Source organism: Ammospiza caudacuta, chromosome 4 (assembly GCF_027887145.1).
Source record: "Ammospiza caudacuta isolate bAmmCau1 chromosome 4, bAmmCau1.pri, whole genome shotgun sequence".
NCBI classification, from domain to species: Eukaryota; Metazoa; Chordata; class Aves; order Passeriformes; family Passerellidae; genus Ammospiza; species Ammospiza caudacuta.
Window position 1 is genome coordinate 21057004 of NC_080596.1, and position 16702 is coordinate 21073705.

Below are 16702 nucleotides of genomic sequence, written 5' to 3' on the forward strand. Positions count from 1 at the left end.
TTTAACTCAGAGGTCTGGTATCTTCTGTATTATGGTTTAACCCAATACTGTTTGTGTAGGGTGTATTGGACCTTACTGGTAGGTCACCCAAATTACATTACACAGACAGATTCTCAGTTACTGGGGGAAAAACTGAGATGTATCCTGTTCAAGGCAATTTCCAACAGTCTGCTTTTCAGCTCAGTGTCACTGAAAGAGAAGTATCACTGAAAGAGAAATACCTTTCCTATCATTTGAACAGCAATTAAGTGCTTTCAAAAAATAGCAGTTGACTAGATTATTTTTTCCTCTGGAAAATGAGTTGCTTATGGAGAAAAGCAAGTGCTGTGAAGTCTCTTATGAGGACAGGGATTTTTAAAGATGATGGGTGCTTTTGAAGTTCATTGCAGGACATGGTTGGTGCTGCTCTTGCAATTCCCTGTGTCTGTCTGTGTGTGTAGAGTGAAGAGCTAGTTTCTGGACAGATGGAGGCCTCTTACTAGAGTTGCAGCCCATCTGCTGGTATCAAATCTGTTTTTCCAAATGCTTACAGAATCTTATTTAAATCTGCCTTGGCCAAAACCTTTAATAGGCTTTAGGGACCCTCTAACAAGGCTTTCAGGTAGTTCATGCTGATTCTCAAAATAGATCAGTGTTCCTGCCCATTTGTAGCTCTCTTTGTCCTTCAGGGCTTTTCTCCTGTCCTTCAGCAGAAACATAAACCAAAAGTGAAATATTTGGTCCATATGGAGTATATCCATGCACCCACACATTTTATATAGATAGTGGGGAACACATACGTGTGTGGGGACATGCACACACTCTTTCTCAACACGAGTGGGCACTGTCAAAAGCACATCCTTCCTGAAGGCTGACAGACATAAGGTGCTGTGAGCCAGGTGTGTAGGGGCATTTGCCAGTGCTTCTCATTTCCTTGGAATCATCTTTCCTTCATTTGAGGCAGCATGGACAAGTCAAATTCAGCCAGCTGCCTGTTCAGTGTCTCTGCCATTCCCTTGGAGTGTTCATATTTCCTGATGAGGCACCAAGGCATTGTCAGTTATGCTTCCCAACTGGAAGTGTATGAAGCTGCTTTATAAGATTAGTCACTGATTCCCCCTGCTTAAATCTTGGTAAAGGTTTTCACACCTAATAGGGGGATAACATATCACAGGCATTTAAAACTGTATTTTCATGCATATAAAAAAGTGAAAAATCTCACACCTTGTACCACCATGCCTGAATAGAGAAGCTCTCTGTCTGAGAGCAAAATTACTTTTTTCTTCTGTTACAGACCAGTGAAGAAAATGCAGTAATCTTTGGAGACTTGATATTTGCTATTGTGTTTGAATTAGCATTTATTTCAACTTATGCGAAAGCTGAGCAAGAATCTCTCAGCTTCTGCTCTGGTCCTAGAGACACAAATTTTCTTGTGTGTACAGTTCTTCACAGCTGAAATGTAGGCCTTTGTTCCATCTTGTCTGTTTTTCAGTCTAGAAATTCAGACTTTCACAATAATAATTAGTCATTACTTGTGTGAATAATAGCTTTACTGCCAGACAGGTGAGTTCACAGATAAGATATCCATGGTGTTATCTATCTGCAGACCTTGTAATGTTCTGTTCCTTATGCCATATCTCCCTTTTCTTTCTTTTTTTTTTTTTTCTCCCAGAAATGAACCTAAGAAATCATAACTGTCTGACAACTTTTTTTTTTTTTTCTGCTGCAACTTCTGTGTTGTAGAGCATATGTAATTGCTTAAGGAAATCAGAATTTTCCAGGAGCTGGGAATATTACTTCTTTGAGCATCAAAGACTGAAGGCTTGGTGCACAGTAGACAATCTTTCTCAGTAGATGATCTTTCTCCATCAGTAATTATTTTGACTCATCAACTGTTTTCACCAAGTCACAGGCAGAAAAAAACATGTGTGAGGAAGTAGTTCAGCTTAGGGCATTGGGTAGGAAAGTCACTGGGAGCCATTACAAATATTGGAGTTTTAGTAAGAACCAAGCAGCTGCAGAGGATGCTGGCTGGGTAGTAACTTCTCAATTGGTTGGATTTTTTTTTTATTTTCATGGCAAAACCCACACAAACATGCAAGTGCAGTTTAGTAGAAATGTGGTAAATGGGGTGATCCATGTGGGAGTTTGTCAGCTCTCAAACTGAATGTGTGCTTTAACAAAAGAATCCTGGTGTTTTAGCAGTGCATCTCCTTTACCTGTGTACACCTGAGGTGAAGCATTGCTGGAGGAATCAGATGCAGGTAGATGTCGTTCAAACTTCATTCTGTTATTCAGCCAGTTTTATCTCTATTGTTGAATATTATTTCCTTTCCAGGCAGGACATGAGGTAGCTGTTAGTATGAATTGTTATCTGAATACCAGGGTTTTTTTCTGGTTGAGTACACAGGTCAGCAGTTCTCTTTCTTCTTGTGGATGTGTAAGGATGCTGCTCTCAAATGAAGCACACAAACCTTATTTCTGAATCCATTGCATTCTTTACTAGTACCATACATGAGGTCATTTTTAACTATGGAAAAACTGCTTTGGTATGCCATAGTGGAATATCTTTTGTGCTAATTTCTTTTTCCAAATTGTCTGAAAGTCAAATATATGAGGCTGACAAAGATTGTTTTGCTCAGATCCACCTTTCTCCCATGAAAGGAAGAAATCTCAAGATCCAAGTGAACCATGCAGTTTACTCAACAGCCTAAAAGGCTATTTGTGGAAGGACTGGATGTGAATATATAGAATTAAAGTCAGGCTTCGAAATAATATATGGCAGGGTCAATCTTTACACTTCTTAAGAGTATGTTGACTTCTATGTTATTTACCAATATGCTGCAAACCTAGCACTTTTCTTTATGACTAAGGTTGGTGGGTGCTAATGCTTCTTTTCTCCCCCCCAGTATTGTAGCCCATTAACTTATTGTTTTTGTACCTGTCTGAAGGACTTTCAAGTGCCACATCCAGGAAAATAGAGAACTCTTGGTCACTTGGCTTAATTTTTTGCTGATCCAGTTGTGCTGCCTTTCTGACTCTGATTACTGCATTACTGCAAGGGGACAGCCTTACCAAGAAGAGGCATGTTTAAAGGAAGATACCATTCTCTGTTACTGAGACTGAAAGGATTCTGACAGAATCTGAGCCTTTTGGAACTAGAGAATTTGTCTGATGTAGTAAAAGTTATCACTTCATTATCATGGAGAGGTCTTAAGCTCAGCTTTTAAAAATCTGCTCTAAAGTAAGTTGATCCATTAGTGAAACTTATTGGTGGAGTCACCACCACCACTGAATTTCTTGTCTGTGGCAATTTATATCTTGGTGTTAAATATTTGAGCATTAGTCTTCTCAAACATTGGGAACTGATTATGAATAATACTATAAGATAGTTATAAATAATATACTGAATGAAAAAGCAGTTACTGTACTAAGTCATTACCACTGCTTCCTTCCCTTGCTCACCAGAGCCCCAGTGTTTAATTTGTAGGCAGCTTTAGAATGTCACAGATGGTGGGAAGCGCTACTTACAGACTTAGAATAATGCTTTCTAGTAGCTCCATGACATTTAAATCAGGTGCCTGCTACTATTTCTGCTCCCCTGACAAATGCTTTCATTCCCTCTTCAGCTGTGCTGAGAGCTGAGTGAGTAAGGACAGACTTCAGTCATGACCTTTTCCCAGTATGTGAGGAATGTGTGGCTCTGGAATGCAACAATGGAATAACTGCTGGACTGAAGCTGGAGGTGCCATTCTTAGTGCCTTTTGTCTAATAGACAGCACATCATCTCTCCATCCTGTAGCAAGATGCCTTTTTGCTTCTGGTTATTTCAGGTCATTAGAAGGGTTTAATTTGTTATGTGTGAATGAGGGTGTTACTGGCTCATGTGCTGTTTAAAAAATGTCACTATAGCCAAGCTGCTTTGTAGTCCTGAAATTTCTTTTTTTTTTTTTTTTTTTCTAAAGCTTGCCTTAGTCACAGGTCTTCTGCTGCTACTTAGCAATTAAAATGAAAGTTTCAAGTATGAGAAATGCATCAAGGAGAGTGCCCTCTCCGAGGTGGAGCAGATCAACAGCAAAATAAGGGAGTCGCCCAAGAATCTTACACTAACAATTAAACTAAGAGAGGGATACAAGAATCATGCAACGATTTATGTGGATTAAGCTTACTTTGTAGTGATAATTATATGCTCTTCTGAATAAAATTTTAATATCAAATGTGAAACATCAGCTACCCTCATGTATAAAAAAGCATTCTGCAGTTGCCTAGAAAACATGACTTTCATGATCATTATATGCAATTTGGACTGGCTTTACTAGTTTGCCTAACATGAAGCTTTAGATAAACAAGTTTATCTGGTTCTGGTGATGGAGACAGGAGAGCAAAGGAGGGAGTCAAAACTAACCCTAGCTTGTCTTCCATTGTGTGTTCAGGCCAATGCCAAAAGCTGATTTCTTTCTACCTTCCAGGAAAGAAAGCAAGCACTTTTTGAGTCAAATAAACACTGCTTGTCCTGGAGGTGTGAGCCAAGATTCTCAGTATGTCACATTTTTCTGTCTTCCAGATCTGGGAATAGAATACTGATTTAAGGCTTTGGGAGGAGAAATGCTAACATCTCATCTGTTAATCTGTGTATGCTCACATAAAAGGCCAAGATTTATACTTCTGGGAGTGTTTCCATATTGTGTTTTCTCACAAATTGGAGCTGGTTTCTGTTCATTACTTAGGAGGTCTGAGCTCAAGCAGCAAGCTATCAGTTTGAAAAGGAAATGCAGTTTCAAAGAAATTTTCTTGGTATAGGTTGAGAATTTGCCCAGGAGCATGAGATTTTTGTTTTGCTGACATTTCATCCTGTCTGCTGTGGGAGAGAAAGAGGAGAACATGGAAAGAAAATATGTGAGTGGAAGAAGCTAATCTATTCCATAACAGGAAGAGGGGAGAAATACTTGGGTGGTAATACGAATCTCTGCTGTCCTCTCTAAAATGAAAGAGAAGGAATAGTGCTGTTATCAGGTCACAGGCTGAATGAAAAGCACCATGGGACTGTGGGATTTTTTTCCCAAAAACTTTGATTTCTGGCAGCTCTTTAAATATTTTAAAAAAGAGGAGGGAAATGGTAGTTGGATCTTGTGGGGGCTGTGTCCCCCTCTTTGTATCTGTAGGAGAAATGAAAAAAGTGGATGTGACACAAGGGTTTGTTTCCTTATCCTTCAAGACAATAATTGAGAATAATGTGTAGTAATTAACTTGAGAGCAGGACTCTAAAAGAAAAAAACTCTTTAAGCACAATTGACTTGATTAGCTTGTGTGTTTGACTTGATTGCATGCTTGACTTGACTATTTGCAAATAATGCCTTATTTTCTGGATAGCCTATGCAAATTGGACCTGCAGCTATAGGAAAACCACATTTTATGTGTGGATTTGAAAATAAGGTTTCAAAGACTACTGAAGTGCAAGCTTTCTAACTTGGCTCCAGGGTTCTGCACTTCAGCCCAGTTTCAGCAACAGTATTATTGGGGATAAACTAATTGGTAGATGTAGTCCAGATCTTGTTTGGGGGTGTAAGATGTGGGCCAATGTAAATAAATAGCATAGATGCCAGGATTCTGAAATTACAGGGCATGGTAATGGCTCAAGGTGCTCGGGTTCTGAAATGGGAGAGACCAGACTCTGGAAAGTGTCCAGGTCTAGCCCCAGTTCAGTGTCACTGAGACTTGTGCCTCTTGAGTGCTTTTAGAAAGCACTTTGTGTTCAGTGAGTGCTGAATGGAAGTGTCAGCGTTTTATTTTCAGGCAGCTAATCATGGCATGAGAAAGGTGAATTTTAAGAGGTTCTCTTGGATAGAATTGCCTTGTTAAATATACTTCTGCCTCCAGACATTTTTATCTCCAGAGGAAGAAGCCCTCTCCAAGGAGCTCTTGGCTCATCTGCTAAGAGAAAAGTCTCCTCAGAACCTGCCACCTTTTGCCCAAGTGTTCCTGTGGAGCAAGGGGGCAATATTGTCATATTCAGGCCAGTTAAGGTCAGCTAACAGTGTTTTACATGGGACAAATAAGGTGGGTTTTTTCTCTACAGAAAGTATTTTGTATGTATATAGCGCCTTCCTGCTCTCTCTTCTTTTTTTTTTTTAATTTTATCAAATGATAAAAAATTAGTACCAGAATATTTTATGTGATCATTGAGAAATTCCAACAGATTTTGGTATTCTAGATCTTTTCACTGTTTCTTGCACATCTAAAAACACCTGCATAGTGCATGCCAGAGCAGCTGTTTTTCATGTTTCTTGGCATCATATTCCTATGAAATATCAAGTGTGAGGTAGTGCAGGCATTTCAGTTAGCTGATGTTAAAGCACAGCTTTTGACTTAAAGTTTTTGTTCTGAAGTTACAACATTGGGGAAAAATGTTGATGCACAAGGTAAGGAAAAAAGCAAGGGATATGTTACTAAAACCAAAACACCAAGTGTCAAGCACCAGTTAAGTTGATGCAATTTAGCCTTCTGACTTTTAGTCAGTTCCTAGGAACTTTTGGACAAAAATTACTGTATTACAGTCTTTAATAATCACTGTTATGGCAAAAGCTTCTTAATATTTTGGCTGGTGACAATTCAATAAAATTTGGAAAGAGTAGGACTTTAAAATTTTCCAAATTCTTCACTGCTGTTGGAAACCTTCAATTTGAAATTTCAAATTTAAAACATGTGAGGAGAAATGGTGGTGGTTCGGGTAAATGAGAATTCTGAGTGTTTAACTTTTGCATACATTAGCAATTAAAAAGTGAAGACTTTGAAAGTGGTAAGAATAAAAGTATATAGCCTGCAAACAGTTATTGTGACAGAATTACTCGGTGTGAGGGTCTGCTCCTGTTGTGCTTTCTGTCTTCCTTGGGACAGAGCAAGTGGAAGGCTGCCTCATGGGGTTGGCTCTGGCTGGATGTTCCATAAGTGGTGTGCTCTTAACATGGGTTGCTGGGACTTTAAAATGAGACTTTTTAAAGCCAGGAGGTCACTGAGCTTGTTTTGAGGCAAGAGGCAGAGCCCCATCCCACTCACTGGGGAGTGAGAGCTGTCTGTCTAGAGGGAGGAGCTGGCAGCTGCTCCTCATGAGGTAGGCAGGCTCTTTTCAAAAACTGTCTGAAATATGGGAGAGGCCTCTGGCTTAGGCAACACTTTTCCCCGTGACTGTGTTGCCTGCATGGCTTAGGGCTGAATGGTGCCAAGAAATTTGCACTCAGAGCTTGTTAATATAAATGATTTACACCTGAATTTACTCTCTTGTCCTGGAGCATAAAAGTTGCCTCCATACAATGCAACTCTCTTCCTGTGGAAATAGTATTCCTGTGTGGTCTGGAAGTAAATTCTGTCTCAGAACAAGCAGTCTGTCAGGTTCATGTCTATGCACCTCCAGTGCTAACTGGTTTAATTTGTCCACTGCCTTCCTACACTGTGCTGTGCTCTCTGCTGTGTGAATCTTCCTGTTTGGAGAGATGTCCTGTGGCTGTGATTTCATGTGAATTTTGGGTGTATGAGTACTCCATGCCTTAGCAGTTCCTGTGGAGTTCATGCGCCTAACCCTGAGACTTGCCTGCTCCAATCCCATCTCCTTGTGGCCTCATACTAAGGTGCCATCATAATTCTGTCCCAAGAAAAGGGGAAGTGAACTCATCCTTGGAAGGTGCACCTTTCCATGTTCTTTAGTCTGTCCATCCCTTATTACAAGGAGTAAAAGGAACAGGGCACAGGATTCCAGATCTTGCTTTTCCTTGGATGAAGAGGAGACAGGGAGAGGACTTGTAGCAAAAAAATGGCTTGACATGAACCATGAGTCCACAGAGAACTTTACCAGTGCATCTAGATTTCTCGGCTGGTCACTGAAAAATACAGGGACTGCCAGGAGCATTGTTTTGATATGGTATTCTACAAAAACTTTAAATGCTTTTCTCTTAGAAAACTTATTCAATAGAATCCTTATATTGCAATTTATCATAATGTTTGGGTATTGCATAGAACCAAAAGCTTATGTATGAATCGAGCATTTAGGTTTCTGTAGTCACAAAGGACCACACACTATTGAGGGTTCACAGAATCTAAGGAGACAGCAAATTTGGAGTTGTGCATTGCAAACATCAGTATTCCTACAAATATCTTCTTGTGAAAAACATCTGAGACAGACAAACTGCTGGGGGAGAAATAGGTATTTAGCCAGGCACTTCCACTGTCAGCTCCAAATGGGTGCCTGGCTGATGCCAGGTGGGCTGGACAGGTGGAGAAACCTGGCCTTGCATTTTTCTACCAGCAGCCTCACCCCAGCTCCCCTCAACCAGTTCCTTGGTGCTAGGGAACCATTTTGTGGGTTGTTCTTTAATCCTCATAACCAGTGTGTTGCTCTGCCCGTTGCTGAGACAGACAAGCACTGCAGCTTAAAGATAACTTTGAGGAAGAAAAGTCATGGAGGAAGTTACCAAAATGTTAGTGAAACAGATCTGCTTCAATGAGAATCCCACTCAAATCCCAGCTTTTTGGCATTTTGCGTGTGGCTATGCTTGTAATGACTGGTTTTGTGACAGATTTCACTTGGGCTTTCAAAATCAGTTTGAAATAGTTTGGTTTTGTTGTGTTGTGTTTGATTTTCATTTGTCAAGCTCCTGTGTGTAAAATGCAAGCAGATCTTGTTGCTTGCCCTGCTGCAGCAGAGGCCTGGATGGCTGGGTGTGTGTATTCATGCTGCTTCCTACTGTGATCAAGGAATTGTTTGCTGTAGGATTCTTTTACTGTTGATGTAATGTGTTTGGGAGTTTGAGCAGACATGCTCATGGTCTCTGTTGTGTAGTTAAATAGGGAATTGGTTTATATCTGCTACAGAACAATCCACACTATTTAATCACAGCTGAAAGGATGCAGTGTTTTGCAGAATGGGGGGAAGGGGAGTGACAGAGAAGGATTTGGGGTGGGCAAGAGGGGATTGTTGTTCTTATGCTTGGCATTCTCCTTTTGAATATTTGTCACAGAAAGTTTTCGTTTGGAGTTCATGTATTTTTAGTCCCTAGGAGAAGATGAGGTCTTTTAATCTGAATAATCCAGATAGATTGATTTTAGATGTACCTACTGAAATTTGAGACAGTGGCATGAAATCACAGAATTTTCTGAAACAGTGAGACCAGACACTCACTCTGTGCCTGGTGTATGTGACTCTCATGCTGACTGGAAGCACAATTTTTTCTGGTTTTCCATCCATTTATTGCAGTTGGCCCCTACCTTGCCATTTTTCATGGTTTATTTATTTTTTCTCTTTGGGAATTCAGATTTCATCTTTCTTTTAAATGTGATCTGAGTCTGCTTTCCCTTCCACTGTCTTTTGATGACAAGTTTTGAATATTAGTTCTTGAAAATATATCTGGCTTAGTAAATATGCACAGTAATTGAATGCTACAAACCGGCAAGTTGTGAAATAAGGAAAAATAGCTAGCAATATGTAATTTTTCAGTAGTGGGATGGAATTCTAGGTGAAAAGGGTAGTATTTTAGCAAGTATTGTCAAATCCCATGTTTTCAGTTAGAAACTGCAGGATATGCAGCCTTTTATGTTGCCATTATATATGTTTAGGTTGGTTATCTGTAGTTAAAAACACATGGAAGGCATAAAGCTGCCTAGACAGTTGGGGAATTAAATATAGCCTGTAAACCTGTTCCTCTTTAAATTTGTTAGGTTAGTATCCTACACCTGAGCCGGGATTGTATGGTGTGTTGGGGAGACTCTGGGTAGGTGATTTACAGGAAGGGGCGGGAGTTTCCAGCGGTACCATTGGGTCATCTGAAACTGTTAGTATCAGCTACTAGGCTCCAGACCATAAGCATTGCTTGTGGAACTCTATTTTCCATTTCCAGCAACAACTTTGGAGCATTTGAGACATATGACAAACTTACCAGTGATGAGTGACAGTACACCTTAGGCTCTTACTGCAGCTCACTGCCTCAAGATTTTATTCTCTGGGCTTTGGAGAGAAGCACACAGAGAAGCCAGTGCATCCTAATAAGAAATATAAATTGGCATGAGTGCTCAATCTGACAACATTCCATAGAAAGCTGGAATAATTAAGCAGACACATGGTGTATTTGTTCCTGAGCTTATCGAATGGATGAAGCTTTCCTTTGCCAGAATATTTAGGGATGCAGTCTTCAGTTTTCAGATGGTTTTGGACAACAGAATATTATGTTGTTGTTTGGTGAAAATGGATTAGTTCTTTCAAAAAATAATGAAGCATAACCTTGTTTATCTGGGGAAAGAAATCTTTATTTTTTTTCTGGGGATGTAACATGTGGAGTGCTGTTAACAGTTTTATTTTGGATTTTAACTGCAAGGAGAAGCTGTTCCATAGCTACCTATCAGTTCCATAGCTGTTTTGCTTGTGTGCATATTTGCTGGCAGTGGTCTCATAATATGGTTATGAGATGCTATCAATCAGCTATTAACAAGATCTTGACAGGTTTAAGTCATGAAGCTGTTGTTAGAAAAGGAAGCTCTTCCTCATTTTCTAACAGCTTCATGACTTAAACCTGTCAAAATCTTGTTAATAGCTGATTTATTTTAATAAACCTGCAACTACTGATTGATATGTCATATTTATAAACAGCAAGCTCTTGTCTATAGTATGTGGATTAATGCTAGCTTGTTAAATTTATGGATGTAGAGCCTCTGATATTAATATGGATCATTATTTTCTTAATCTGAATTTTTCTGGAGTGAGTACTCAAAATTCTTCATTGCCATAGGGAACATTTTGTATTATTGATATTTGATGAGTTCTGCTAATGCTGGAGAATTTTTGTGACTGAGGGTTGAACATGGATTATTACTACTCGAATGCTGTATGCATGGAGAAGAAAAGATGTTATTTAGTCTCACATCAGTCTGTTTATTTCCCAGGTAACATGCATGTGTCACTAGCAGAGGCTCTGGAGGTTCGGGGGGGACCACTGCAAGAAGAGGAAATATGGGCTATTTTAAATCAAAGTGCAGAGAGCCTTCAAGAACTATTCAGAAAAGGTAAGCATTGTTTAAGACTGATAAATACAGTCTAACTGGAAACATCTTGTTTATATTAATGTGCCTTATAAATAAACTGCCTTGTCCTTCTAGGCTCTAAATCCAAACAATACCTTGCTCCTAAGTTACCTCTGGGTCAGTGCCTCTCTGCACCACAGCCCAAAGGTTGTTTTCAGCCTTCACTTCATGTTCTGCCAGAACTTGTGACATATCCTAGTTCTTGTGGTGGTAACTTCAGTTATTTTAGACCCATTGGAGTGAGATGGAAACATAGGAAAAAAAAGTGATAAATAAGTCTGAGACCACTGGATCACTTTGGTACTTAAGTGGACATGGAAATGGGTACAGAACTGTGTAGTCATGACCAGTGTGTTCTGAAGAGATTTGCTCTCAAAAGTGAAAAACAGAAAACTTCACCAGAGGGCTAGGTATGATTCCCCAAAATGCAAGTGGCAGCACCTATCTATCTACTGAAGGAATGTGGCGCAGTCTTGTCTTCAAAGGAGTAGAAGTATTTCTTCTCCTTCCCCCCTCCCACCTCAGTAGGCGCCAAGCTCAGCATCTGCAACACTGCTAATAATACACATTTTAGCACAAGGTCTGAATAAGGAACTTCTCCCCTTCCTTATGTTTTCCTTTCTTTTCTTTATAGTCTGCAAGTCCTTAAGGCCCATCCCTCCCTTTCTTTTTTAATAGCAATAAATACTTAACCCACAGATTGAACTTCAGTAACATCTTTAACTTGTTCTCAGATAAAGTATATGTTCCCATGATGCATCCTAGTATTTCAGCACCTTTATGGGGGGGATTATCCCCTTATAGCTAAGCATGCATATGTAAGCTTATTCAGTTTTATTAATGGTAAATCAAAGGCTCACACTTTGGAAATAGTCATTGTTTTGCCACATTAATATTCAAGGGGAAAATCTTTATTATTTGGGACAAAATATTTTGTATTTTTTGCAAGTATTTTGTTTAGAATTTTATCAAGATTCAGCATAGAAGTTGTTTTGGGCTGTTTTTTTTAAGATTTGGTTTAGACAATCTATTGAATCAGACACTACCTCTGTCTTATGCATTGCACAGCCTCTGAGAGTGGTCCCTGTTGGATGCTTCACAGGCTCCAGAGAAGGCAGATGTGGGCAGAAGCTGCCATATGGTGCCCGATCTCTGATCACACTTCACTTAGCTTTACAAATAGGAATTTTATCAACTTCTCCAACATATTTTTTGCCAGGCGAATTATAGGTAATTTTGACATCCCATTCAAATTTACCTTCTTCCCTTTACCAGTGTTCTCACAGCCTATGTGTAGTAAAAAGCTTTCCTGATTAGGAGTGCTGAGTTTGTTGTTGCAGTTTGAGCAACTGACCTGTCCTGCTGATTCTCATACTGCAAGAAAAGGAAAGCTGGCATCTGCTTTCCTCTCTTTCACTCTTTGTTGTCTCTTAGAGACAGAAGAATTATTTCTTTTAAAAGGGCAGATTGTTAAGACCTTGACTTAAGAGGGATCTTGAATGATTAGAGGTTTGCTCTTGTAAACTTTACAGGAATTGACACATGGAACTCCATCTTCTAATCCACCTGCAAGATCACAGTTGTATGAGCACATAGTAGTGGTTTCACTACTAATTTTCCACTTAAAACTTTATCCTAGGTCTAAATGTTTTTCTAGAAGGGCGTCTCCACTGGAAATGAGAGCTCACCCCTTCTTGTCCTGAGAGTAGTGCAGAAAAGTTACCATAATCTCCATGAAGACTGCATGCAAGCATTGACAGTGAGAACACAGTCAGCCCTCCTTCAGAAGAACAAGTACTGAAAGATGAGAGCACAAACCAGAAATCTGCCCCAGGACTTCTGATATGTGTTTTTAAGGCAGGGGAATGTTTGCCAGCCAAGACTGGCTAAGGTGGCAGAAGCTTATGATCTTACTTCCTATCCATGAAGACCAAAACACAAATTCAGATAAAAATCAGTGCCAGAAGAATCTGTCTCTTTTTTGGAGATGAAGCTGTTTTATTGAGTTGTTTTTCTGCTAGTTCAGCAAACCATTTTCAGTTGCATGCTATTAATTAGCCTGGGATATAGCCTTTGGTAAAATGCACTTCAGGAGACACTCAAATGAAAGAGCTTTTCTGTGTAGCTAAGGTTGATAGAGGTCATCTAATTCCTCCCAGCAAGAGCTGGTTAACCAGACAGTCTTTAATGAAGGTTGTCTTTTCTCAGGAAGCAATCTAGAAACTTTTTTTGTCATCTTGAATATCAGTTTCCATGCTGGGTTATGAAGGTGGTGTTGACATGCAGGAATAGAAAAATGTGGTGGCTCCTCTAGGCTTGTCTGACTCAGTTTTGCTCTTTGTACCAAACAGGGGATTCTAAAGAAATCTTGTTTTCCTTGGTCAAATTTCGGGCCCATTTCTTCCATGCATTTGGTGTGGAAGAGCTATTTTATGGCAGAGAGTTTCCAGAATTCTTCAGAACTGACTGATCACTCCTGGGCAGAGGGAGCTAGGGCAAGCTTTTAGCTTCTGCAAGATGACAGCATGTTCAGCTTTGACCAGCTCTCAAAAGTGCTCTTCCTCCCTGTACAGAGTCCTGGAGTCCCTGAACACGCTGTTCTGTAACAAAAGATAAGCTTTGCTGAGTGTTCTGTAAATTTTTTATTAAAAAAAAATAAATTAGGCATAATGTTCAATAGTGTGTGCACCAGCTGTTTTGAAATGAGGGAATAGCCAACTTTTAAATTGCCATCTGCTGGCAGCCTCCTCACACCAGCCCAGGAACCAGAGACACTTAAAGGAGTTACCAGCCCAAGTAATCATTTATGTATGTGGTTTTGGTAGTTTGTTTCAAGTTGGGAATTTAGCTATCCCTCAGTCAACTGAGAACCTGTTTTTCAATTAATTTCTTACTTTAACTAGTTTCTGGAAATTAGAAAAAAAGTCCAGAACAAGCTTTTGTTACAGATTTGAGGACTTCTCAATATATAGAAGTTGTGCATGTCTTTTTGTGAGTCTATCTTCTTATCCATCAAAGCACTGAATAAGAGGAGCACAGGATGAAGATCCATTGTCTTCATGGTTAACTGCATATCAACATCACACCTTATTCAGCAACAGACACAGAAATGTGCATGTTTTTATCCCTCTTTGTATTTACAGTTCTAACAGATGTTAAGCTCCTTAAAGATACTTCACACGTTTATTTCTAGCATTATAAAAAATGAAAGCTTAGATTAAAGTGCCCAGTTGGTAATCAGCAGTTTAGAAGATCAGCTCTGGTAGCTGTCTTGTCAGCAGCTTATAAGCTGTTAAATGAAGGAGAAAGGCAATCTGGGACTCAGTTGCAGACCTGACATCAGTTGCACTGGCAATGTTGAGATTAATCTGGAGATTTGAAAAGGCCGATACCAGACCTGCCCTTCTCTTACATCTGTTTAATTATCTGCAATAACTATTTTGTTGTTGAAAGGGTGTATCAGCTGTCTCAGACGTGCTGTATCTTGCACTCAGAACTCCATGAGGTCAAAGAAACAAGTCTTTGAAGTAATCTCAAATGTGAGTGTATAAGCATAAGGAGAATGCTGTGCTCGCTGCTGCTGAGAATTATAAAACAGGCGTCCCTCTAATTTGCTCGGTTTAACTGGAAAAGATTTATCTAAACTGGAAACTGGAAAAGCATTCATATGTCACTTAGGCCACTCCTGTTCTAAAGTGTGTGTTGAGGATTCTGAAAATAATTGGACCTTAAGCTTGGAGACATGTATCTAAAGGAAGGGGAAGAGAAGGGGGAAAGTGAGTCTGATATTAAAAAGACAGGTTGAGCAAAGAAGGAAAGTCTTTGCAAGTTGAATGTCTTGCAAATTTGCTTATGGGAAATTATTTATGTAAAGAAAAGTTATATCATCTGAAAGTGGATGTGAAGAAGCAAGATTATGGTTTTCAGGGACCTGTAAATCTCGTTGACAGTCAGACTCCTGGAGCTGCTTTGCTTGAGTAAGTGTAATGAAAAGAAGGAAGGCGAAGTGTGAAATGTGTTGATGGGGACTGGTGGTGAGTCCAGAGTAATCACGGACCTAGTTGGGATGGAGCAGGAAATGGATTGGTTTGGTTGACAAGAAGAAAAATGCAATAGGAAGGGGTAAAAACCCAAATTCTCGTTTCCCAGCTCATCCTTGCGATAAATGATTGCTTTTCTCCTTTCCCAGTAGCTTTTGGAGAATGATTTTCCTTTTTTCATCATCTGGTGACATTTGTTCTTTCAGTTGCTGAGAAGGAGAGAGATTGGGCTTTTGTAATTTTATTGGGATTTTAAAAAATGTTTAGTTTCTATTCCTCATCTGCTCCTCCACCTCCACCCACCCTACTCCCAGCACAGAGGCTCAGTGACTCTGCACTCTTGGCAGAGCTGTGCTGATGTGGTCAGCACCACAGTGAAGTGCAGTGTGTTGTTTGGCTGTGGGGCAGCTCAGGAGCAGAAACTGATCTCAGAAATGAATTGTTCACCCTGTTTCTTTCTCCAGTACCCTCAGGAAAGAGTGCATTTCAGTTTTCCAAGGGCTCCGTGTCCCATCAGAGCTCTCCTATCCCTGTGTGCCAGAGGGAGCAGAGACGCTGCAGCGCTGCCTGCCCTGCGCAGCAGGCGTGCAGGGACACGCTGCACCAGCCCAAGGACGAGAGCATTTCCAGCACAAGTGGTCCTGGGTGCTGGCATCATCCTGCAGCATTCCTGGCCAGGCTGCAGGGGAGTCACTGCTCTGGCTGCCTCCAGCCTGGCCTGAGCGTACAAATGTTCAGATTACTTGTCTCAGTGAGGGCTATGGAGGGAAACAAAGATGTGTGTTGAAAGCCTTGTATATATTTTTGGGTTGTTCTGTGCTTTTCAGAGATTTGTGTGTGTCTCTGTGTGTTCTGTGCTAATGGCTGTAGCCTAAGAGAGAAGTGAGGGAAAAAGATCCTGAAGGACTGACTTGACTGTAGCTTGGGAATTCAAAATTACCTGGCATCAATAATGTAAAATAGATCCATTTCAAATATTTCTTGGAATGTGGTGGGTCTTTTTCAGGCTATTTGTATGCTGTTAAAGCACATAAAGGATTCTTTTGCTCTCTCATTTGTTTGGCAGATGCTCTGTAGCTGAAGATTATTTCTGTTTTTATTGTGTTTAAAGCCAGTTCACTCTCTCCCTTTAAGTAAGACCACGCTATTTATCTCTATCTTGGCACTGCTTGAAATGCTGTGCTCTCACAAGTGTTTTGTTACCCACTTGCATAGTTCTGGAGTTAACTCATAAGGCTGGCAGCTCTAGCACAGTTGAAAGCCCAATGGATAGAAAATTGACCAGGAGCCATATCCTGAAATCCAGTGCCTTTAAAAAAGGGGGTTGAAATCCTTGGGTTTGTTTTTTTTTTTGGTCATTTTCCTCAGTACTTTCAGGAGTATGTTACCCTTACTGCTCCTGTAAATGATTCTGAAAGCCTAAACAGAAGATGACATTAATATTATCACTGGAAAATAGGTTCTTTTGTTTTCCTACAGTTGCTGGCTGTTTGATGCATTGCATCTTTGCTACTTTTTTATCCATGGTGCAAACACATTAGAGTAGTGTTACTAAAATGTATTTCCTTAGGAATAGCTACCTGGTTGGAGCTTTGAGATAGTTATTTTGGTTTATGATGCAT

The 16702-nt window shown here is 40.0% G+C and overlaps 1 protein-coding gene across 1 annotated transcript in view; it reads left to right on the plus strand.

The window, feature by feature from the left end:
- Positions 1–16702, plus strand: part of PTPN13 (protein tyrosine phosphatase non-receptor type 13) — a 111333-nt gene that overhangs the window by 14374 nt on the left and 80257 nt on the right. The window contains exon 2 of the mRNA XM_058804380.1: positions 10903–11022. Within this exon, the coding sequence (XP_058660363.1) occupies positions 10908–11022 (115 nt within the window). The 5' untranslated portion in view covers positions 10903–10907. The remainder of the gene's footprint in view (positions 1–10902; positions 11023–16702) is intronic.